Source organism: Cyprinodon tularosa, unplaced genomic scaffold (genome assembly GCF_016077235.1).
Source record: "Cyprinodon tularosa strain WSP-4 unplaced genomic scaffold, ASM1607723v1 ctg199, whole genome shotgun sequence".
NCBI lineage: Eukaryota > Metazoa > Chordata > Actinopteri > Cyprinodontiformes > Cyprinodontidae > Cyprinodon > Cyprinodon tularosa.
In genome coordinates, this window is record NW_024038729.1 from 471367 (window position 1) to 495214 (window position 23848).

General features: G+C 43.1%; 1 protein-coding gene across 1 annotated transcript in view; it reads left to right on the top strand.

The window, feature by feature from the left end:
* arid4b (AT-rich interaction domain 4B) overlaps nucleotides 1-23848 on the top strand; it is an 87396-nt gene that overhangs the window by 53235 nt on the left and 10313 nt on the right. The window contains exons 11-19 of the mRNA XM_038284145.1: nucleotides 33-181; nucleotides 271-343; nucleotides 451-545; nucleotides 654-751; nucleotides 4205-4403; nucleotides 4487-4698; nucleotides 17372-17554; nucleotides 18423-18507; nucleotides 18590-18785. Coding sequence (XP_038140073.1) covers nucleotides 33-181; nucleotides 271-343; nucleotides 451-545; nucleotides 654-751; nucleotides 4205-4403; nucleotides 4487-4698; nucleotides 17372-17554; nucleotides 18423-18507; nucleotides 18590-18785 — 1290 coding nt within the window. The remainder of the gene's footprint in view (nucleotides 1-32; nucleotides 182-270; nucleotides 344-450; nucleotides 546-653; nucleotides 752-4204; nucleotides 4404-4486; nucleotides 4699-17371; nucleotides 17555-18422; nucleotides 18508-18589; nucleotides 18786-23848) is intronic.

Consider the following 23848-nt stretch of genomic DNA (forward strand, 5'->3'; position numbering starts at 1 on the left):
ATAGTTATGTTTTTTGTGTGTGTTTCTGTCAGCTTTGGACGCAGCGTTGGAGTTCCGGCAGAAACAGGTTGTACCCAGCTGCTGGAAGACGGAAGTGAAAGAGGAGAGCTCCAGCAGCGAGGAGGAGGACGAGGATGAGGAGGACGAGCAGGAGGAAGACGGCAGCGGGGAAGAGGAGGAGGTGAGAGGCGACACTGTTCACCACCTCTCGTCTCTGCATCCTCCAAGTGAAAAACAGTCCTCATCTGTTCTGTTGTTTCCTGTCTGCAGGAGGAAATGGAGCCTTTCCCAGAGGAGAGGGAGAACTTTCTGCAGCAGCTTTACAAGTTCATGGAGGACCGAGGTGAGCGCAGGATGCATCAAACTAATGTTTACAGAGTTTACTTCTTATGGCTCTTAGCAGGTTTCATGTGGAAACGCCTCAAACTGTTGCATGTTTATCATCTGTAGGAACGCCCATCAACAAGAGGCCTGTTCTGGGCTACAGGAACCTGAACCTTTTCAAGCTCTATAGACTGGTCCACAAACTGGGAGGCTTTGACAACGTCAGTGTCCCTTTAAGCTCGTCAGGGAACAGCAGAGCCATGTTTGTTATATTTATCTGTGAATGATCAAATCTGCCCTTGTCTTTTTTTTTTTGGGTCTTTGAACAGATCGAAAACGGCTCTGTTTGGAAGCAGGTCTACCAGGATCTGGGCATCCCTGTGCTCAACTCAGCAGCTGGCTACAACGTCAAATGTGCTTACAGGAAGTATGTAGTGGAGTCATCTTTATTGTGTCAGAAATGTTTAATATGCAGCTTTTGTTTCTGTTCCTACAGCTTCCTTCTGGCACCCTGCATAGCGCCACTTTTATGTCAAAACCTCCAGGAACAAAATAAACATAATTGAAAATATATTAAACTACTTTCATGCATGAGTTCATCAAACATCACAGAAAAAAATCTGAGGGAATTCCACTTTACCCATGTTGCAGAGACCTCCACCATTAGCCAACTTTCAACCATCGTCTTCACTTATAAGATAAAGTTGGACATTAAAAGTCTTCTTCCTGTGCAGAGGCACCTTCGATAGCGCAGCCATTCACTAGCGAGGGCGCCGCATAGAAACTTGTGCATCTGCACAGCTACTGGTGAGATCCTGGGCGCGCCCATGGAGCTATTTTCTCACCGCTAAGCTGCAGGTTTTTTTTCGCAACAGTAGTTTAAGATATTTGCGAGAATGTTTATTTTGCTCTCTTGAGGTTTCGACGTGCCACAGATACATTATGAACAAAGCCTTGAAAGAAATAAGCTCATAAGGAAATCCCACACTGGAAAGAATTTGCTGTAACAAAATCACTGATGTCCCACCTATTGTTTGTCATAAAATGTATCATCAAAGTGTCTTTTTTTTATTAAAAGTAGATGTTATTTTTTTTATTGATTAGAGCGCCTTAATTAGCACTTCCTGTTTTCCATGGGTATAAATCTAATACAGGGTTTCTGTGGGTCATTAAAAATCATTAAAAGTCATTAAATAATTTTTTTTTAAATTAAGGCCTTAATTGGCATTAAAAGTCATTAAATTTGATTACCGTGGCATTAAAATGCTTTGGAAAAGAATCTTGAGGCGGAGAAAAGGCTAGAGAATGGAGAAAATGCAAATTTTAACCAAAGTGGCGGGAAAACGAGGAACTCGGGACATGGCAGCCTGTCCATGGTGAAGATCATGACGGATTTTGCCGTGGGTACTCATGGGTACTTGTTGATGGCATTAAGATTATTTCTAAGAGCATTAAAAAGCATTAAATAAGAGTTACTCATTTATGTATAAACCCTGTAATAAGTGAAAAGATGAGAGCATGCCATTTACCTAAGCCAAATGTGTGTAAATATTACAAACAAATAGCAGCTGCTAAAGATTTATCCTTATCTACAGCCAGAGGAAAAATTAAAAGATGTATATCTTTGGAACTGCTTTAAATGAAGCTAGACAAGGACATAACAGAGTGCTATGAGGCATAAAGAAATATCCAGTAATGTCTTACAATATATTTTGACAGGAGTGTTGAATTGGTATTAATGTCTAAATAAACGAAGTGTAGCAGCAGAAAAAAATTAGATTTTTCTGCGTTTTCAGTGAGATGTACTGCTGTTCCAAAACAATAGTTTTTTTTTAAAGGCTCTTTACTCATTTTAACCTGTTAGTGTTCTTTCTTTCTTTCTTTCTGACACTCTTTCTTTCTTTCTTACACTCTTTCTTTCTCTCTTACACTCTTTCTTTTTTCTTTCTTTCGCTTTTTCTTTCTTTGTGACCAAATGTCCTCATTAACCCATATATTGAGCCCCTTATACAGGTTAGAGGTTTAATATAAGTGTCCAAATGTGTAGTGGATGAAAATGTAGTGAACTCAAAATTTCCCACATTGCACCTTTAAAAGCAGCAAGGGCGTAGGTTTGATTTCAACTTTGGTAGGGACACTATTCTCCAGTTTCATTGGTCCTTTGCAAAAATATGCATGCTCTTTTTTATGCTTAATGTGAGCTTCAGGGCTCATTTTGAACAAGAGAACAGCAGCATTTCTTGCTCCATTAATACAAATCTTATAAGCACTACATGCACTAGATGCTGTTTATCAATATTTAAAGCATAAATGGCTCTGATGAATGTGGAATTAGGACTTTTTCCACTTTGAAAAGGATTGCATTTAAATTTACCTGCGACTAGGACAGTGTCTGTTTAACCAAATATAGTCTATAATATGTGGATTTATCCTGTGTTTTCTTCTGAAGATAGAGAATTGTGCAGAGGTAAAACCCACTCTTATTTTTTTTTAATCTAATATGCTCTCTGGATCATGCAAAATAATACATTCAAGGGACGGAAAATAAATGTATTGTATTTACATGTGCACTGAGGAACTGACACTGAGCATTTAAAGTATTAATATTAGAAGTTGTACATCTGGGCTGTAGTTACTCTGTGTAGCTAATTTCATGTATTTTTTTTATGGCTGAAACAATCATATTAACAAATTATTTAAATAATCGTGAACTAATTTAGTAATTGATTAATCGTAAACTGGAGTATAGGGCCACTAAAATGTGCCTTTAGCCGACAGAGCAACCCACTTAGAGCAGGAATTATACCAAGATTGTAATAAAATATGTAAACATTTTGCATTTAAGAAGTAAAAAAAAAAAAAGTTTTTGTCTGTCAATATTCTCCATCCAGAACTCCTCCAAAGGAAACGTTTAAACGTTTCTGTTTCACCTGGTTTCATTTCATAAAAGATCTTCTTTGAGGAGCCTTTGGCTATCTGATTAAAAGATAAGATAAAAGAAATCCTAACGTTGTAAACTTACATTTCTCAAGTTCCACAAATCAAAAAACTCTCTCCTGCTTCTTTACAGAACTCCAATCAGAAGCTTTCGCCTGTTTTAGCGTAGATAATAAGTTTTTTAATTCGGACTAGTTTCGTAGCCCAATATTAATTTATTTTAGCGTCTTTTTTTTTTTCGCGCTCCAAGCACCCGCGCACGCGCACATACAGACTAGAAAACACGCAATCAGAAAGAGAGAAGGCGGAACTTAAGGCAGAATAATCAGAGAGTTAAACCGCGCAGCACAGTTGATGCGCTGCTATGTGAAAGGGACAGGAAAGAGCAGGCAGCTGCAGCTACCAGGCAGAGAAGCTGCGAGAGGAAAAGAGGCGGCTGCTGTATAGTAAATTATAAACATGTTGTTCACATCCAATTATTGGTAGGGACAAATAGGTCTGTCCAAAATTTTGGTAGGGACATGTCCCTATGGTCCCTATGCAAACCTACGCCCATGAAAAGCAGCATACATTGATGGTCACTAGATGAGCAGATTTATCCCAGAATGCTTTGTAAGAGCTCTCCTCGTAAAGCACGGTTGAACTTGTTTTGGGGGCTAAGAGATAACTAAGATGGTGCAGGCATTGTGTGGGAGCCGGGGTCACGTGACCAACAGGGAGGGAAAAGTAGTTATCATCTGTCTGGACGGTCAGTTAACTGAGTTCACTAGAAAGTCCAGTATAAAGTCTCTGCTCTATATAGTGATTCAGGAGTTAGGGTGGACATTCAGACACAGCCTTTCTTCTTTCTTTCTCTTTCATTCTTTGTTTCTTTCTCTCTGTCTTTCTTTTTCTCTTCTCTTTTTCTTTGTGACACATTTCTAAGGAATGTTGCATTTGGCAGGTATCTCTATGGATTTGAGGAATACTGCACCTCTACTGCCATCACTTTCAAGATGGACCTGCCTTTGAAGCAGAGTCCTAAGAGAGAGGTGAAATCTGAGGAGGAGCCAGGAAGAGCAGCTCCAACGTCCTCCATCTCAGAAGAGCAGAAATCCCAGATGGACAGAGAACTTTGCTCTCCACCATCCATTCTCTGCAAGGTACGTTTTCATCCGTAAACTTTGATTCAAATGTTTTTACATTTTGTTCAGCAGTTGGATTCTAAATAAAACCCTTTTGACAGGTACAGGAAGAAAAAGCGGAGTTCACCCAAATCAAATCGGAGTCAGAGCCATCCAAAACGGAGGGAAATTACAGCGCAAACAACGACGATGACGACAAAGAAGAGGGTGCTTCAAAGGTAGATGCAGATGAGGGGTCATCCACGTCTCGCCTCGGAGGTGATAACGTCAAAATGGAGCAGGATGATGAGCAGGAGAGCAAGGAAAACTCCGGGTAAGATTCTCCAAAGCTTTAAGCATAGTAGTATAAAACAAAAATGGCCTCTCCCAAAGAATGTTCAAGTTTCTGTCAGGCTTCCCCTTTATTTTGTCTAAGCTACAAGTCTTTAAGCAAGTAAGCAGCAGTGATCCTTGTGACCTTAACGCCACTAATACCCACAATCCTCCTCTCCCTCTCTAACTAAAGGGAGCACAGAGCTCTCCTCTCTCTCCTCTAACTACCGTAAGCTCTTGCTCACTGCACTCTGTGCTATAATTATTTTTGGTGGCTTGGTCTGGATCAGCTGGCGGAGGCCTGTAGAGCGCCTGACTGCTACCTTCCACCTGGCCTATCACGCTGTGCTCTCTGTGTCTCTCTGTGTGAGATTGCTTAGCAGTGGCAAAGCCTCGGCCACACAGTGTACACAACATGGCTGTGCACAGCTCCAGATCTCTCTCTGTCTCACTCCCTCTCCTCCTCTGCCTTTTCTCTCGTCTTTTTGGCTTTTGTTCCTCAGCTCTCGTTAAATGTTCCATGTGTATGAATGTCATCAGTGAGACATCAAAACCCTTTCAGCACCTCAGATGCAGTAACCTCGCTCAGGTGGATGTTGGCTTCTGTTCTGTAGGAGCTTGGCCTTTTGTTCCCTGTTTGTTCGGCCTTCTGATTTGTAGCTGAGCGGAAGGGAAGGAGGACGAATATTACTTGGATCTGATTGCTGACTTCCTGTCTTCGGAAGCTCTTAGTGACCCCCCCTCCTCTCTGTAGTTAGTGTCGCCTGTAGCCACAGGGGCGTCACGTAAGACATCTCTGGTTTACACTTAGTAGGAGCTCTCAGTTGGTTGTTCTTTGTCAAGATCACAGACTGTTTAGCAGCTTTCAGGCTCTTGGATTCTCTCTGTGGACAACCCAGAGGCTGATCTGATATTTTCTGATTGTGTCTCGTCTATTTGATGTGTAGTCTGAGCTGTTTGAGGATCACACTTTGAATCCAGGAGCAGATTGTTTTTCTTTTGTGACCTGGAAAACGAAAGTTACGTATGTAACTACGGTTCTATGAATCCCGGATGACCGCCAGAGGGCGGTGCTGAAAGCACTGAATGTTCCCTTCGGGCATGCGCAGTTCGAGTAATTATACCAACAGAGTCACACCTGTGACACCGGATGACCACTCAGAAGCTATATAGCCTGGTGTCATCCTTTGCTCTGCTCCTACAGAATCTTCTCGCAAAAGCAAGGATTCTGAGTGACAGAGAAGCTCTGGCGGTCATCCGGGATTCATAGAACCGTAGTTACATACGTAACTTTCGTTCTATTTCATCCCTACTGACCGCCAGAGGGCGGTGCTGAAAGCACTGAATGACTAATGCCAACGATGTCACAAGGAATCCTGAGCACATACCTCACAGAGGAGGCCCAGCAGAACCTTGTAAAAGGACCTGACCCAGGGGATGAGGGGCAGCCACATTGACACTGTAGAACCTGGTGAAGGTGGTTGGGGAAGCCCATGAAGCAGCAGCACATATAGCTTCCAGCGGAACCCCTCTCAAAGCAGCCCAGGAAGCGGTGACGCTCCTGGTGGAATGTGCTCTCACACCGACTGGCAGGGAGCAGTGACCTGCAGCGTAGGCGTGGCAGATGACACTCACAATCCAATGGGACAGACGCTGTTTAGAAAGAGGACAGCCTAACCTTGGACCCCCATAGCATAGGAAAAGCTGGTCCGAGCGTCTCAGATTGGCGGTGGCTGCAATGTATGCCTCCAACGCTCTTACTGGGCACAACAACTCCGACTCATTCTCAGTTGTACCAGATTGAGGCTGAAACCGAGCGAGCCGCAATGGCTGGTTACGGTGAAAAGGAGACAACACCTTAGGCACAAACGCAGTATTAGGCCACAGGGTAACACCAGAGCCATCTGGATTCCACCTGATACACCTAGGGCTGACAGAAAGAGCATGTAGCTCGCTGACCCTCTTAGCTGAGACGATAGCCATCAGGAAAGCAGCCTTGCAGGAAAGCCACTTGAGTTCTGCTTGTGCCAAGGGCTCGAATGGAGGGTGGCACAGAGCTGTGAGAACCAATGGCAGATCCCAATCTGGGGCTCGTGGGGCTGGCCGCTGGCACAACCTACGAGCACCACGCAGAAAAAGTGAAACCAGTTCATGGCGCCCCACTGTACGGTTGTCAACAGTTAGGTGAAGACATGAAATTGCTGCAACATACACTTTAAGGGTCGAAGGAGAGCGGCCCTTATCAAGGAGAGACTGGAGGAACTCCAAAATAGTGGGCACCGAGCAGGAAAGCGGGTTCTCATTGTGGGCAGAGCACCACTGAGAAAAGAGGCGCCATCTGTTAGCATACTGCAGCCGAGTGGAGGAAGCCCTAGCACTCAATACGGTGTGTCTCACGGTGTCTGAACACCCAGTCAGCCTCCCAGGGGCCATGCCCACAGCTGGAGACGTTGAGGGTTGGGGTGCCATATCTGTCCCCCCAACTGAGACAGCAGATCCCTCCTTGCTGGAAGATGCCATGGAGTACCGTGACACAGACTCCAAAGCAGCGGGAACCACGGCCGCGCTGGCCAGAACGGAGCTACCAGCAACACTCTGTGGCCCTGCTCGAGAACCCTCCGTAGAGTCGGCCAAACCAGTGAGAGGGGTGGAAAGGCATACAGGAGAACCTGCGGCCATGGATGAGCCAGTGCATCCTGGCCCAGTGCGCCCGCCATCCCGGTTAGGGAATACCATAGGGGGCAATGGGTCGACTCCTCTGTGGCGAACAGATCTACCTCTGCCTGCCCAAAGAGGTTCCAGATTATGCGCACTACGTCGGGGTGAAGAGACCACTCTCCCGGAGCAGGTGCCTGGCGGGATAGAGAGTCCGCAACCTGGTTCTGCCGTCCTGGCAGATACGCTGCGCGCAGGATACACAGACGGGGATACGCCCATTCCAGGAGATCCCTCGACACCTTCAAGAGACGTGCTGACCTGGTGCCACCTTGGTGGTTTATATGATAAACAACAGAGGTGTTGTCTGTCCGAATCAGCACGTTCCTTCCCTCTAGGTGGGGCAGAAGGCACCTGAGGGCCATGTGCACAGCCCGCAGCTCCAGCACATTTATGTGTTCGGTGCGCTCCCTTGGGTCCCAGAGACCCCGAACAGCTCTGTGTTGCCACACGGCACCCCAGCCCATGAGGCTGGCATCCGTGGTGACCACCTCCCTTCGACACACTACTAGCCCCATTGGAACACCACTGGACAAAAGGGTCCCGTCTCGCCAAGGAGCTAGGGCATGGAGGCAGCTCCTGGTCACCATTAGCCTGCGATGCCTGTGCAGCCTGGCGTCTAGGCGAAAGCTGTTGAGCCATCGCTGCAAAGGACGCAGAAGGAGCAGCCCTAAGGGCACGACACGAGTGACTGATGTCAGTTTGCCCAGCATTCGCAGGAAGGTGATGTAGGGAAACTCCCTGCCCAGTCTGAATCGACGGACAAGCTGGAGTATGTCGTCCACCCTGTGAACAGATGGACGGGCCATCATGGTAGCAGAGTCCAGATGCATCCCAAGAAAGGTGGTTGTCTGAGATGGAACCAGACAACTCTTTGCCAAGTTGACTTTGAGGCCTAACATTGACACATGAAGTAGAAGCTGGGACGTATCCCGAGAGGCAGCTACCTGAGAGGGAGCACAAAGAAGCCAATCGTCCAGGTATGGCAGAATCCTGACTCCGGAGGCCTGTAGAGGAGAGAGGGCTGCTTTCACGCATCGAGTAAACACCCTCGGGGAAAGGGAGAGCCCGAATGGGAGCACCCGGACAGATCTACTGATGTAAACCAATCTCCCGCCACAATGGTCTGAAGGACCTCTGTTATGGTGAGCATGTGGAAGGGAAGGACCTTCAGGTACTGATTCAGTCCCCTTAGATCTAAAATGGGGCGAAAACCGCCGGTCTTCTTGGCCACAAGGAAGTATGTGGAGTAGTAGCCTCTGGGTTGCTGCAGAGGATCTACAGACTCGATTGCCCCCTTGCCCAGGAGGGCGGAAAGCTCCTGGTCTAGTGCCTGAGATTTCACCGGGTCTGTGATGACAGTCATCTTGACCCGGTGTGAGAGGGGGGGCCGCCGTCGGAACTGGAGCCTGTAGCCATTGGTTAAGGTGGCAACCACCCATGGATCTACGGCATGAGCAGCCCAGAAATTCAGCTGCTGATGGGAAAAATGTCCGACGGCTGGCCCGGTGGCATCATCTTCTATCCCCACGGCCCCTGGGGGCTCTGGGGGGAGGGCGTCCAGGATTTGGGGCCCGGGTCTGTCTAACAGGGCGGCAGACTGGCTCACGAAAGTCCCTTCTCGGTCTCTGCCGCACATCATGGGGATAGGAACCAACAGGTCTGCCACCAGTCTGAGGTCGTGGCTGAACGCTGGGGGTAGTGGCAGGGCGGCCCGAACGCTGGGGAAAGGCAGGTATGCTCCTGCGAAGGCCGGAAAGCTGCTGGCTAGTCTGACGTGCCTGAGCAGTCCGTTCCAGCGCCTCCAAGGCAGCTGATCCAAACAGCTCCCCTGGTACAACCGGGACACCCCTGAGGGTCCTACGGCATGCTTCAGTCAGAGGAGACTGTGCCAACCAGACCTGTCTACGAGCTTGGACAAGGAAAGACATGACCCGTCCAAGCTCTCTGGTCATCAGCGCGAAGGCCTGCAGCGCTGCGTCACTATAACCAATCGCCGCACTTGCACCACCAGTGTCCTGAACAGATGCAGACAGGGCAAACATGAGGTGCGCCAGGGAATTGCCAAGGCGGCCAGCACGCGCTCCTGCATTGTACGCCTTACAGAGGAGGTCATCTGTAACCCGACATTGAGTCCGCGGGCACCGGACATCAGGACGCAGGGCTTCATCTGGTGACACAATCAGTGAAGCAACAGCTGGTTCAATTGCTGGCATACGGTCCAGGCCGGCCTTCACTGACTCATGCATGGCAGCTAATACACGACCATCCGAGGAGAGACGCGACAGCGCTCTCGGTTCCCGCCAACAGGCGTGTAACTCCTTCAGGTACTCCTCTGATGGAGGTACAGAAAAAGGAGTAGGAGCCCTTCCACGTCTGAAAAAAGCACTGCCAGAGCTGGATGCCTCTCCTTGTGGGAGTTCCAGCTGCAGCTGCTTCAGGGCCATAGACATGACCTCCCGCATGGAACCGTCACCGGCCTCTCCAACCGCACTCTGAGATGAAAATGAACCAGCCTCAGAGGCTTGAGAGGACCCTGCCTCCTCCTCATCTCTAAAATGAGAAGCGGAGGCAGCCAGAGAGATAACGTCATCCTCTACAACCAGCTCGGGCATTGGTGGGGAAGAGAGCCCAACCACTGGGAGCGAGGGATCAGATTGCCGTGTCTGCAACAAGGACTTCATCTCTGCCAGCTCTGCTGACAACTGCTCCACCCTTGTGGACAGGCCCTGGTCAGGTTTGGCCCGCTTCCTCCGGGGGAGGGGCACAGATGCTGTGGTCCCACCACGGCGCTTAGAACGCTTGGGGGGAACCACCTGCCCAGAGGGCGGAAGGTCCGAGCCCCCCTGGGGGCACAACTGGGCCAACCGGGCCACCCTCACTGCATGGGGCATAAAGCTGCAGTTCATACAGGGGTTCTCAGACAGCGCCTCCAAAAGGTGCTCATGTCCAAGGCAGGTAGGGCACAGGTCGTGGCCATCCTCTGCCTGCAGGGCAGCCCCACAATCTATGCAGCTGTGAGAGCCATCCATGTCGAAGGCCGACAAGGCTTAAAGAACAGAAAGTTATCGAAAATCGGGAGAGGGGGCGCAAACGCAGCCGTCACCAATTACAGCAGAGAAACTCAAGAGGCTGCAAGCACAAGGCAGCCGATACTGGGAGAGGGGGCGAGAACCGCTACCGTCACCAGGTATAAAACCAATAAACCAAAAAAGCTAACAACGTTAGCTGTATGGAAACTTAAGTTGGAAGTAGGAGCGAACAACGCTGCCGTCACCAATTATAGCGGATAAAACAAGAGAGGCTGCGGACACAAGGCGGCCGATACCGGGAGAGGGGGCGAGAACCGCTACCGTCACCAGGTATAAAAGCAATAAACAAAAAAAGCTAACAACGTTAGCTGTATGGCAACTTAAGTAGGGAGTAGGAGCGATAAACGCTGCCGTCACCAATTAAGAGAGCAGACCAACGAAAAGGCTGCAAAAAAAGGTTGATATTGGGAGAGGGGGCGAAAACGCTGCCGTCACCATTTATAATTAAGCAGACCGATTAAAAAAAGGATGCAAAAGTAGGGAATATACTGGGAGAGGGGTCGAAAACCGCTGCCGTCACCAGGTATAACACCAACAAACTAAAGAAGCTAACTACGTTAGCCGTATATAACTTCAGCAGTGAAGTTATTCACACTGGGAGTAGGGGCGAAAACGCTGCCGTCACCAGTTCGGAACAAAACAGCACGAAGCTGTAGGTAAAAAGCTAAAGTCGTGAGCCGGGAGAGGGGGCGCGGACGCTACCATCACCAGCAAACAACTCACTTACCTTCCGTAATCTTCAGAATCGACCCGTTGCAGCCCTGGGAGGGCGGAGAATAACCGCAACTCCGGTCAAGAGACAGGGGCTTCAGACAACGGGGAAGTTAGCGAACCGCTTGCGAGAAGAAAAAAGGAGCAGAGCAAAGGATGACACCAGGCTATATAGCTTCTGAGTGGTCATCCGGTGTGACAGGTGTGACTCTGTTGGTATAATTACTCGAACTGCGCATGCCCGAAGGGAACATTCAGTGCTTTCAGCACCGCCCTCTGGCGGTCAGTAGGGATGAAATAGAACTTATTTCAGAAGCAGATTAAACTGTTCAGTTACTTAATGTTGGAAAATTAGTACCAAAAGTTTTCCCAGCCTTTGGTTCCTTTTTTTTTCTCCACCTTTTCAGGTTGGTTCTCATAGAGTACGCCAACAAAACCTGATGGTTTTTATTTTTCATCAAAATCTAGAAACTGTTTAATGTGTTGGTATTCATCCTCCTTTACTCTAATGCCCCTTTATAAAATCCAGAGCAACAAACTGCATTCACTGGTCACCATAAATTCCGTAAAAGTTTAAAAAACAATCCACTGTACTTGGTTTCCAAGATTTTAAAGATTTTAAATTGATTGAAGATTTCAAATCTTGGAAACCAAGTCCAGTGGATTGTTTTTTAAACTTTTACGGAATGACTATAACCTGGATGACTGCGAATCTTCATCAGCATAGTCCCCATAAATTATTTAATGTGTAATAAAGTCTTCATGTAAATCGAGCAGTTTTCTGAAGTGGCAAGCGAAGATCCATGGTAACTCTGGAAGAGCTGATGTTCCTTGTGAGCGCCACTATTGCCTTTATTGAACAGCACAAAATGAAAGCCACAGGTTCTCCGTACCAAGGAGAAATGTTAGCCTTTTGACCTACATATAAAATGGAGTCTGCTGCATGAAGCCTATTAGTGCATATCAGCCTGAACACACTATCCCCACTTCAAAACATGGTGGGGGCAGTATCATGCCACCAAAGGCTTTCATAAGCAGGGTAAAAAGGTCAGAGTAGATGGGAGGAGGAAAAGGGGTGTGTTAACTTTTCGGCAGGACAATGGTCGTTTCTCAATATGTGTACTTGTGCGTTCTCGTGTACTCGTGAAACGTCGTCAGCCTCAGCCCTAGTTCTGTTCCAATTCACAAGAACGGCAGACTGAGAACGGACAAAGTCCCCGGATGTTGTTCTCACCCCTCCCTCTTTACCCAGCATGCATCAGAGCAGACTTGTCCGTTTTTGAGATTGACAGCTGTCCCAGCATGCACTGCAGCAGCAGCAGCTTCCAGTGGAGCACTCACAGAGCTCAGAATATTAAGTTAAATGTTCTCTTTTCTGTTGCCGTTGTTTAATAAAAGTACGTTTTAAGATCATTTGAGGCGAGAACATTATATTCTAAGCGTCGCTATATGGCCCATTTACCGCAATATTTAGCAATTTGTTCATTTGATTTGTGTTTATCTGACTGTGTTAACTATTACTCCCCAATAAATACAAAAAGTACGAATTTATTATTATATAGAGACTATTAATAACAGGAGTAGAAAAACAGCTCTAGACAAGCCAAGCGCATCTGTTCCAATTGACCCATATTTAGTCTGCGTGCTCCTGTTCTCACCAAGTCCGTACTTTCCTGTGTTCTACTCAAGAACATATTTGGCGAAGACACAAGTCCGTACTTGCGTTCTTGTAAATTGAGAAACGGCCAATGTCTCTGAGCTTTGCAAGAGCACCATACTGCTGGGGCAGGGTGCCGCCATTTTAAAAAATCTAAAGTGAAACCTGTTTCTGAGCACTTCTGTCAACTTTTGTTACTTTTTAGGTGGAACCAACCTGAGAAATTAAACTTCCTGTGATTGGCACCTTTTCAGAAAATCTCCCCTCTGTTTTCTTCGGCTAGTAGCGTTAGCAAAGCATCTTTTAGGCTAATCTTTGTTCTCTTCAGGAGAATTGGTTAAGTTAAATAATTTAGCTTCACAAAGTCATGGATGTGTTTTTACAGCAGGATTATGCTCTTAAAAAGATAAATGTTAGATGTGCAACTTTGCGTGAGCTAAGCTAACGGTTAGCTTTATTGTTTATATTGAGAAAGTGAGGCTTCAATGAACACTCAAGTTAATTAGATTTTTACACATAGCTACCCTTAAGCATTTTTCCTTTTGTTTCCAGCATTGTGTTTAGAAACTTGTCAGTTGATGACAGAGATGTCAGCAGCTATTAGCCTAAAGATGCTTTGCTAACTTTATTACCTGCAGCTAGCTAGGAAAAAAAACAGTAGAGGTGGGATTTCCTGAAAAGCAACCAATCACAAGCAGTTGAATTTCTCAGGTTGGTTCCACCCTCAAAGTGAACGAAATTGGCATAGTTAAACTTTATTTGCAAAAACTTTGATCAAGTAAACTATGGAAGAGGATTAGGGCCACTGAAAAAAAAAGTTAACTGATTATAAATTTTTATCTTTTTATCTAAATTTTATTTCAGTTTAGTATGGGGAAAAAATTCAGAATTTTGACTTTTTTCTCAGAATTCTGACAGATAACAGAAATGTTATCATCAAGCCATAGCCATGTCTGTTTTAGAGACTAGCTCTCTTTTTTTAATGACCTTCTGCTCCTCCATTAATGAAGGGACCCCTCGGGCACGTAAAAAGTTGCCTAATTCACCAATGTGTTACTGGCCCTCTCAAACAACTCACATCTTTGTCAGTGAAGCTGAGTGCTCCCACATCTCTTCCTTCATGGTGCCCATCTACATTAAGATCCAAAATTCTGAGATAAAAGTCAGAATTCTGAGAAAAAAGTCAGAATTCTGAGATTAAAGTCAGAATTCTGACTTTTTTCCCATACTAAAATGAAATAAATTAAAAAATCAGTTAACTTTTTTTTTTCTTTTTTTTTCCAGGGGCCCTAATCGTCTTCCGTAGAGAACAGTGTTTAAAAATGTGTAAAAACAGCAGCCAGGTCATTTACGTTAAAAAAAACTTGAAATTAAAGTAGAAATTAAAACTTTGAACTAACTTTGGTTTCGGATTGGAATCAATAGCTTTTAATTTTATAAAACTGATTTCAATTAATTTGGCTAAATTAATTGGGTTTCGTTTTTGACCTAACTCCAATTCAGAATCTGTACTGAAGGTTGAAAATAGCTCTGCTCAGTGCTTCCAACCTGACCGAGATTAGGCTTGTTTTTTTTTAAGTGAAATCCATAGAGCAAAAATTAAGGCCCTGTTTTTCAGTTTTTATTTAAACAAAACTAAGCAATGTTTTGCTTCCCCCGGCTAGAGAACATCTACTTTGTGTTGATCTGCATAATCAGATTGAAGACTGCTTGTAAGGTGTCAAAATGTGTAAAAGTTAAATACCAGGACTCATAGAAGCGAGTTCACATCAAACATCATGTAAAAGAAGCATCAGTGATTACCACTGAGATATTTCAACTTGCCGCAGGTTTCCTTTTATTTTCAGTTTATTCTTAAGCTGGGTAAGAATTGGAAAATTGAAAAAAAATCATTTTACATTAGTAATAGGTTCGGGTTCACCTTATAGGGAGGTTCGCTTTAATATTTCTGAAGCTGATTTCCACTGTTATCTTAGTCTGTTTATATGATATTTATCACTGATCTCCTTTATGCCCTGCAGCCAGACTTCCCTCCAATCAGGTCCAATAACTATTGTTATTCTCTCAAGTAAAATATATTTAGCCCCTTTTATTAAACTGTGTTAATCAAACCCGTAAGACTAATTAACAAAGGGTTTTATTTAGGAGCATCTGAGTAAAGAATACAAACCAATGGCATCCATTTAAGGTTTTCATTTATGCTTATTCTTTTGTTTAATGTTTCTATTCGTTGCACAGCAACAGACATACACCAACCGGAAAGCTAAACTGTTTTTCTGTGGCGTATTAATCATTTCTGGAATTTAGGATCATAATTTGAAACTTTTTAGGCTGCAAATCTCAATATTTGGAGGTATGCTTAAAGAAAACACTACAAAACTCCAGAAAGAATCATAAACTATGAGTCAAAGAGAGGCTGAATTTAAGGGAAATGGAGGAAGTAGGAATTGTCCGTAGTTCTAGTTTTAAAGCTCTTTGCCTTAATACTGATTTGTTTGGGTTTTTTTGGGGGGTTTTTGTCGAAGCATCAGTAAATAGTTTATTGTAGGAGAACTGCTTCTTTTGTAGTCGTCACAGATAGTTGTTTTTAACTAACAGAGTTAGGAAAGATTGTTTTTATGCATTTATATATGAGTGTTGAAAGTGCAGCACTGAAATGCCAGACATTTGTGGTTTGTTGTTTCTGTGCAGCTGGAGAAATCAGACAGCTATGAGTAGGCATGCAAAGTCTGAAACGTTGATAAAAGCCTTTCGGTGTTCTGGGCTGAGGCCTGAATGAGAAGCTGAGAACAGTGCTGTGGCCTTTCTGCCCGGATCCCATCACTTCTATACTCCTGCTTTAAGTTGCTGCTGAGCTACCCTGCAGAGCTGTGTTTTGCTGTCCTAACTTGCTGTCCTTTTGCATCTAAACCTCTGACTGCAATGCCAGACTAGCCTCCAGCTTTGTTTCCCACTAGCTCCTCCCTGTGGCTGCTTTGTTCCTCACATTGTGTGTATGTGTATGAATGAGAACCTCAAGTGTTTCATGTTTGGCTGTAGGGTTAGCTTAAAGTAGTGTTTAATAATGCTCGTTATCATAAATAATGTTTTACTTGCTGAAACACATGTATTTGTTCCTTGTACTGGGTTACTTTTAATGATGTAGTTAATCCTGCAGCTTGCCTCAGGTTTTACTGGACTGGAGTTAAAGAAGGACAAAAACAGGAAGTGAATGTTTGTTTCTAGATCAAGGCCATGTGCTGTAATGGGATGAGGCAGGCGAGGGTGGAGCTTCTGTGCAGCAAGCAGTAGGATGGGTGGATGGATGTGAGGGTGGGTCTTTGTTGTCATAGACGAGGAGAGGATAGACGCCACATGAGCATCCAGATCATGCGCCAACGTGAACACATATTGTGAGTGGCATGTTTGACTGACAGACAGCTCATCTGAGTACAGCTTTTAGGTCGAGCGTCATCCAAGTGTGATACTGGAGGCCATTACCTCCACAGGATACCCCATCCTGTATAATTTCAGTGGCTGAAACACTAAATCTTAACCAGAGTTGTTGGAAAGTAACAATAAAGGAGAAATAGATAGTGTCACTGTTGCTACAATTTGCAGCCAAGTTTAAGCTAAATAATTGAAATGATTAAAAATGCTAAAGCATTTATAGTGGTACCAACATCGGTACTTTTCCGGCTTTTTCTCTCCAGCTTTTATTGTCATTACACTTTCACAAGTACAGAGCAACAAAATTCTCTCTGCTTTTAACCCATCCCCTTGGGGAGCAGTGGGCTGCCATTGTGTGGCGCCTGGGGAGCAGTGTGGGGTTAATTTTAACGGTGGCAGTCTGTGGGAGTGGGGCTTGAACTCAGAACCTCAGGATTCCAAGTTTAATGCCCTAACCACTAGGCCGCCACTAAAGATTTATTATTATTGTAAGCATGATATTAAGAACAACAGAAAAAATAATATTAGTAATGATTAAAATAAATAAATATTTCAGATTTCATTACCATACTTACAGAAGAGGATTAGGGCCACTGGAAAAACTGATTTTTTTATTTTATTTTAGTGTAATCTCAGAATTCTGACTTATTTTTCCATATTAAACTTAACGTTTTAAATTTTTTTCCATTGACCTAATCCTCTTCTAATGTACTTTATACCTTGTTAAAAGGCCATCTGAAGGTGAAAATCTAACTGTTTGACATCCATTAATGAATTGATATTTTGACCAACTAGACACAGTTTAATACTTTTATGTATAACTGGATTAAATTCAGTTTTTTTTATTTGAAGATAAATTAATATTTGTTCGCTATATATTCAGAGAAGCTGATGCATCCTTGTGTTGTTCTCTGCGTTGAACTTGCCACTCAGAATATGGCGGACACGCTTGCGTGTGGTTCTTTTAGGGCATCAGAGCTGATGTGGCGCCTAACTCTCCTATGTCCATGTCTGTGGTGTTCAATGGGGGCAGCCTAGGGCCAGGAAGTGCTGAACTGTTTTTCTTGCAGGGATGACAGCAGTCAGGAGGGGGAGGAAGGGGAGGAGTTTGAGTGTTACCCCCCGGGGATGAAGGTGCAGGTGAGGTATGGGCGAGGCCGCACTCTGAAGACGTACGAGGCCACTGTGAAAGAGGCAGACGTGGAGGGGGGAGAGGTGCTCTACCTGGTGCACTACTGTGGCTGGAACGTCAGGTAAGACAGGACCTGGGGAGAAATCACCTCTTTACACCCTGAAAAATAACAAACAATCCAACAAATTTTATTCAGGAAGTTGTGGTCAGGGGATCACCGCTACATGGGTATCCCTGCAGGGGCAACAGATTTCTCCTTCCTCCTTTAGACCATGCTCTGATTCTGGAGAAAACTGGGCCATCTAGTGGCAGAAACAGAGCATCTGCATTGCCTCCTGCCTCGGTTTTGACTCAGTCCTCTGTCTTTCTATCCCCCAGATGTCTGTCTATTAACAAAAAAACAAACAACAAACCAACCTACAGACAGGCTGATTTCTAGCCAATCAGATTCTAAATCATCCTTTCAATCCCGTTAGCTACCTTTTGGACCTTCTGAATGGCCAAACAAAGTGCTGCTACACTCACCTCTACCTCTCAACCCTCTCCCCCCTCCCCAGCGGGTTAGGTTCAATACAGGAGCGTTAGGACTACCATGACCCAGAAGTCAACTGGTGCAATCAGCATTTCATCGTCACAGTGTTGTGGTGTGGTTCTCCAGCACTCTTTAAGACAGCGGGATGTTCTCTGCATTGTCTCTGTTGTGTGTGATGTTGTAAAGACGTTTCATTTTCCACTCATACACCCCCTCCTCTCCCTGAGTAGCTCCCTTTTGGTACCTCTTAGAACTGTAATTTGTGTGGTGGCTGGTGTGTTTCTTTCCTCATCGTAAAGGTTTTTGTTTTTTCCACACACGTTTTTAGATTTTCTCTTTTGCTGTTGAAGCCACTTGTTGGACAGGCGGGTGTCTGTGTGGTGTCTGGTGCCAGGTTGGTTCTCTATCGGTGACCTCAGTGTTATAACTCTCTTGTCTCCCGACTAAATTCTTTTAGATATGATGAGTGGATCAAGGCAGACAAGATTGTGCGGCCAGCAAATAAGAACGTCCCCAAAATAAAGCACCGTAAGAAAATAAAGGTACGGCTTGTGAAGATTAGTCATAGCTTTGGAGCGAATCGGGTACCAAAATAAAACGCTGACTGTGTTTGAATCCTGATAGAACAAAGCCGAGAGGGAGCAAGACAGGCTGGAGAGGCTCGGCGACAGAGAGGTCCTCGGCCCAAACCGGGTCCCGCGCTCCAAATGTGGCCTGACTCAGGACGTCTTCTCCAAAATGAACGAGGGTGAGGACAAAGGGACGCGGCAGTCTCCGGTCAAGTCCATAGAAATTACGTCCATCCTCAATGGTTTGCAAGGTAGAGACACTTCAAACTCTGCTCTGCTCAGAAGTTTACATACGCTCATCATCATCATCAGCAGCAGTAATGTCCTGACAATTTAATTCATTCCTGCTATGCTGCCTTGCAGCAAGAAGGTCCTGGGTTCGAAGCCAGGCTTCAGGTCTGTCATGCATGTGCTCTGTGCAGTTATCTCTGCTTCACCCACATATGCACAATAACAATTACAATAAGTGGCCAGAACACATGCATGCACTAAAACAACTCTGCAAGGCTTGGCGGGTATTTGACCATGAATGGGCCGAAGTTTTTTTTAGCAAGTTATAGTAAAAACATTGTTTTTGTAGCTATCAACCAGGTACTGATGCAGTTCTCCTTGAAAACTGTATTATTTTGAAAACTCTATTTTTACTCATCCCAAACGGTAAAGATGTTTATACGCATTTTACCAATCAAATAGTATCATTTTGGAGGAGTATGGAGGAATTACCTTTAGTGATCTGACTCGAATATCTGAATATATGACTAAATAAAGGTCATTTTATAGATATTTATTTCTAAATGATGGTTTTTAATATGTCCAACCAAAGCTTTATATTATAAAAGATATCCGTAGCCTCTAGATCCTTTTGATTCTGAACTTTAATTCAACCCGGCGATCTTCACCCTGAGTTCAGATTAAAAACTACTTTAGAAAATCTTCATTTGATGTAAGAAAATTTATTTCAGATTTATCTAAATGTTTTAGATTTAAATAGATCTAAGGTTTTTTCAAGATGCCAATAAATCTGAGAGTTATCATTTGGCCAAATAGGAGAAATGATGTGTGAAGAAATAAAAATGAAAATAATACTAGCTACATAATATCATCCATCTGAACAAAAAAACAAAAACAAAGAAACATTAATTGAAATTAAAAGAAAAATTCAAATTTGTAGGAAGTTAAATGAAATGGGCTGAACCCTGTTTATTATTGATAGGATGGGTTTTAGGGAACCAGTTCTGGTTTGTTATCCAACCTGTGTCAACATTTTGGTTATCAAGACTTGAAGTAAAGCTGAGTTTGTTAGTATTTCTCCTATTTCAATATTTCATCCGTTTTCTGCAATGCATCACGACTGCTGCTGGTGAAACAGCCCCACACCATGATTCTGCCACCACCGTGCTTCAAATGAAATTCATTCACTGATTCATTAGTGCATTGCTGCCCCCTCTGTTAGCTATCCATTAGAAATGTTTTGTTTGATTTCTTCATAAATGTTATTTTTTGTTTGAAATTAGGCTTGTGTAAAAAAAAAGTTTTATCATTTATATGGGGGAAGAAAAATCTACATTGGCTCCAATAATCGGGCCAAAAATAATTTAAAATAGTTAGACTGATGATGTTCTTCATTTTATGGAGCATCCTTGTTTTAACAATCTTCTCTAGAGGAGCTTCTATAGCTGCCTGTTGAGTTCTTTTATAGCGAAGCTTAGGGTTCAAAGCCTCACTTTGACCCCTAAGAGCATTTTCCTCATCATTGTAGCGAAACAGCTAAAATAAACCCTCCTGCAGAAGGCTCATGTCTTAGCCTTGTGAGCAGCTGCAACCTACTCAGTCAGTTATGTTACGTCCACCAGGCTTGTTTGGTGGGTTAACATTAAAGGAGAACATGCAAGGATTTTCTGATTAAATGAAAATATTAAAGAAATAAAACCTGAAACGAGACTACCTTAAATAAGAAACCAAAATAGATTAATTCAAAACCATAACTAACCAGAATTAAGAAAAGCAAACCCAACAAAACCCAAACCATAAGATACAAATCAAACCAAATGGAGGTTCTGATGAGGGAGAGGGAAAAAAAAGCCTTCCTTCTGCTGCATGCATAGCAGCTTTAAAGCAGCAGAGCACCAATCACCATTTTTTTTTTTTTTTTTACATTAGGCCCTTGGTTTTATGTTATTACATCATGTTCTACTCACCCATATGAGTTTTGTGTCATTTGGAGCCGTTCTGAAGATATTCCGTTAGGTTATATTCAAGTAACGTCTTCCTATTAGCAACGAGTTGAAGCACAAACTGAACTGTTCATAATTTATTCTTTATGGTACGCCAGCATTCATAACATGTAGGGGAATCACTGTCCCCCAGACATCCGTGGTTATATTTTTTATATTTATATCTTTTTTTTTTCCAAAATATCTTTATTGAAATTTTAACAGTTAAGACAAACCGCTTGAACATTTAACAAAGAATGTCAGTTATAATAGTAGTTTGGTTCAAGTTACAATGAAATACACAACACAGAACAAAAACAACAAAATGTCTCCCACATTCTTAGTTCCAATGTAACCCATCGCATAGTCTACACCTCATCCGTATACTGAAATAATTACTTCAGCAGTGCATGTCCTTTAACAGAATTTTCTTTGGGAACCGCAGTGAGCAGAATCTTCAGTCATTTGCGCCGTCTTCCAAGAAGTTCAGATGTTGGACATACTTAATAAAGGGATTCCATATGGATTCAAACTGATTCTGTTTACCCTTTAATACATATGTAATCTTTTCCAGAGGGAGGGTAGATGCCATCTGTTGCAACCACAGTTTTATAGTCGGTCTATGGGACTTCCCCCAGAAAAGTGATATACATCTTTTTGCATTAAGCAGACCTAAGTTTATAAAAATTAATTCGTTTTTAGTGTAGTTATGTTTGTCTGGGCTTAGTCCAAACACAAACAGCTTCGGATCCATAATTATTTGTTTGGAAATAATTTCCTCAATTGCATCTTTTACCTCTTTCCAAAACAATATAATATTCCTACAATACCACACACAATGAATCCAAGTTCCTCTATCCACTGTACACTTTGGACATACATCAGGTATTACCCCATTATATCTGTTGAGGTCCACTGGTGTTACATAAACCCGCATTAACCATTTAAATTGGATCATTTTCAGTGCAGTGTTGATAGAGCTGGTATGGGCCAATTTGCATGCTGTTTGCCACTCTTCCCCAGATAGCTCTAATTGTAAATCACCCTTCCAAGCATTAAGTCTGTCATGAGATCCCTCAGATGTATGCAACATCAGTGAGTGATAGAACTCTGATATAATACCTGCCTTTAAACTATCCCTTGTTAACATTTTTTCCAAAGCTGATTTGGCAGGTTTAGCCAGCACATTATTTTGACTCGTTCTTATAAAGTTTCTGAGTTGAAGGTATTTAAAGAAATGTTTCTTATCCAGATGGAATTTTTGTTGTAGATCCTGAAAACTCATTAGTATGTCTGAGTCTGATACATAAAAATCCCGAATCATCTGGAGTCCTTTGTTTTTCCATGCTTTAAAGGTTGAGTCAGCTCTACCGGGTACAAAGAATTGGTTACCCCACACTGGGCTGAACAGAGACAAGCAGTGTGGCTCATTAATTTTTTTTTTTACATCTCTCCATACGCCTATCATGTTTTTAAGAAATGGATTTTTAGTATGTTTCAAAAGCTTTGATACTGAATCTGAATAGAAGTATGAGGGGAGAGTCACTTTTAAATCCTGAGTCTCCATGTCAACCCAGTGCGGCGACTGATCACTGTAATAAAACATCATAGATCTCAACTGCACAGCATAGTAGTACAAGTGAAAATTTGGGCAATTCAAGCCCCCACGGTCATAAGGGAGATATAGTAAAGACAAACGGAGTCTGGATTTTCTGTTTTTCCACAAAAAACGTAACATCCTCTTCTTTATTTGGGAGAAGAATTCAGGAGGAGGTGGAAGAGCAACATTCTGAAATATGTAAAGTAACTTGGGCAGTATATTCATTTTAACTGTATTTATTCTCCCAATCATAGACATTGGTAGAGACGTCCATCTTTCAAATGAATTGTCTACTTCATTTAATATGAGATTGTAGTTGGTCGCAGCTACCCATTCCAAATCTGGTGAGATGTGTATCCCCAAATATTTAAATTCATTTACCATCTTAAACTGTAATACACCTAATGATGGGTTAATTTTTTCATTTGTATTTAATAAAAGAATTGAAGATTTGGTTCTGTTTATCTTGTATCCTGATATACCACTAAATGATTTAATTATTTCCAAAATAATTTGTATTGACTGATTTAATTTTGATATGAAAAGGATCACATCGTCCGCGAACAAGGAAATCCTATGTTCTGTAGGTCCGACATTGATTCCACTAAGATGTGGGTGTGAGCGAATAGCAATGGCAAATGGTTCTATTGCCAGAGTGAATAGTAAAGGTGACAATGGGCAACCCTGCCTACAGCCCCTGTTGATCTTTATTGATCTAGATATATTCTTGTTAGTTATTATTTCAGCTGAGGGATTGTTGTATAATATTTTCACCCATTTTACAAAATTATTACGACAGTCAAATTTTTCCATAACTTGAAATAGATATTCCCAGTGAACCCTATCAAATGCCTTTTCGGCATCTAGTGATAAAAGAGCTGAGTCTGAGGTACCTCTATTATAATGAATTATGTTTAGAACTCGCCTCACGTTATGAAAACCCTGCCTCCCCGAAATGAATCCATTTTGATCTCGATCAATTGATTTTGGGAGCACCTTTTGTAAACGTCGTGCTAGCAGCTTGGAGATTATTTTTAGATCTGAATTTAGTAAACTAATGGGCCTAAAATTCTCACATTTAGATTTGTTTGGAGATCTGCCTGGCTTTGGCAAAAGGATAACCATGGCGGCGTTCATTGAGGGGGGGAGATAGTTTGAATGGAAAACTTCCTGAAACATATCTAGTAGAGGGGTCAAAAGTTTATCTTTAAACGTCTTGTATAAATCTATGGGGAGACCATCTGGTCCCGCTCTTTTCCCTGATTTCATATCATTAATGGCTTGCCCTAGCTCTTCTTTTGTAATTTCTAGATCCAAGTTTTCCTTGTCTTCCTCTGAAAATTTTGGTATATTTAAATTTTTAAGGAATTGATTTATGTCTTCCGATTTGATGTTTATTTGTGCCTTATATAATTCTTCATAATAGTTCTTAAAGGCTACATTAATTTCTTGAGGATCATATAAAATTTGTCCATTTACTATAATAGATGTAATTGGTTGT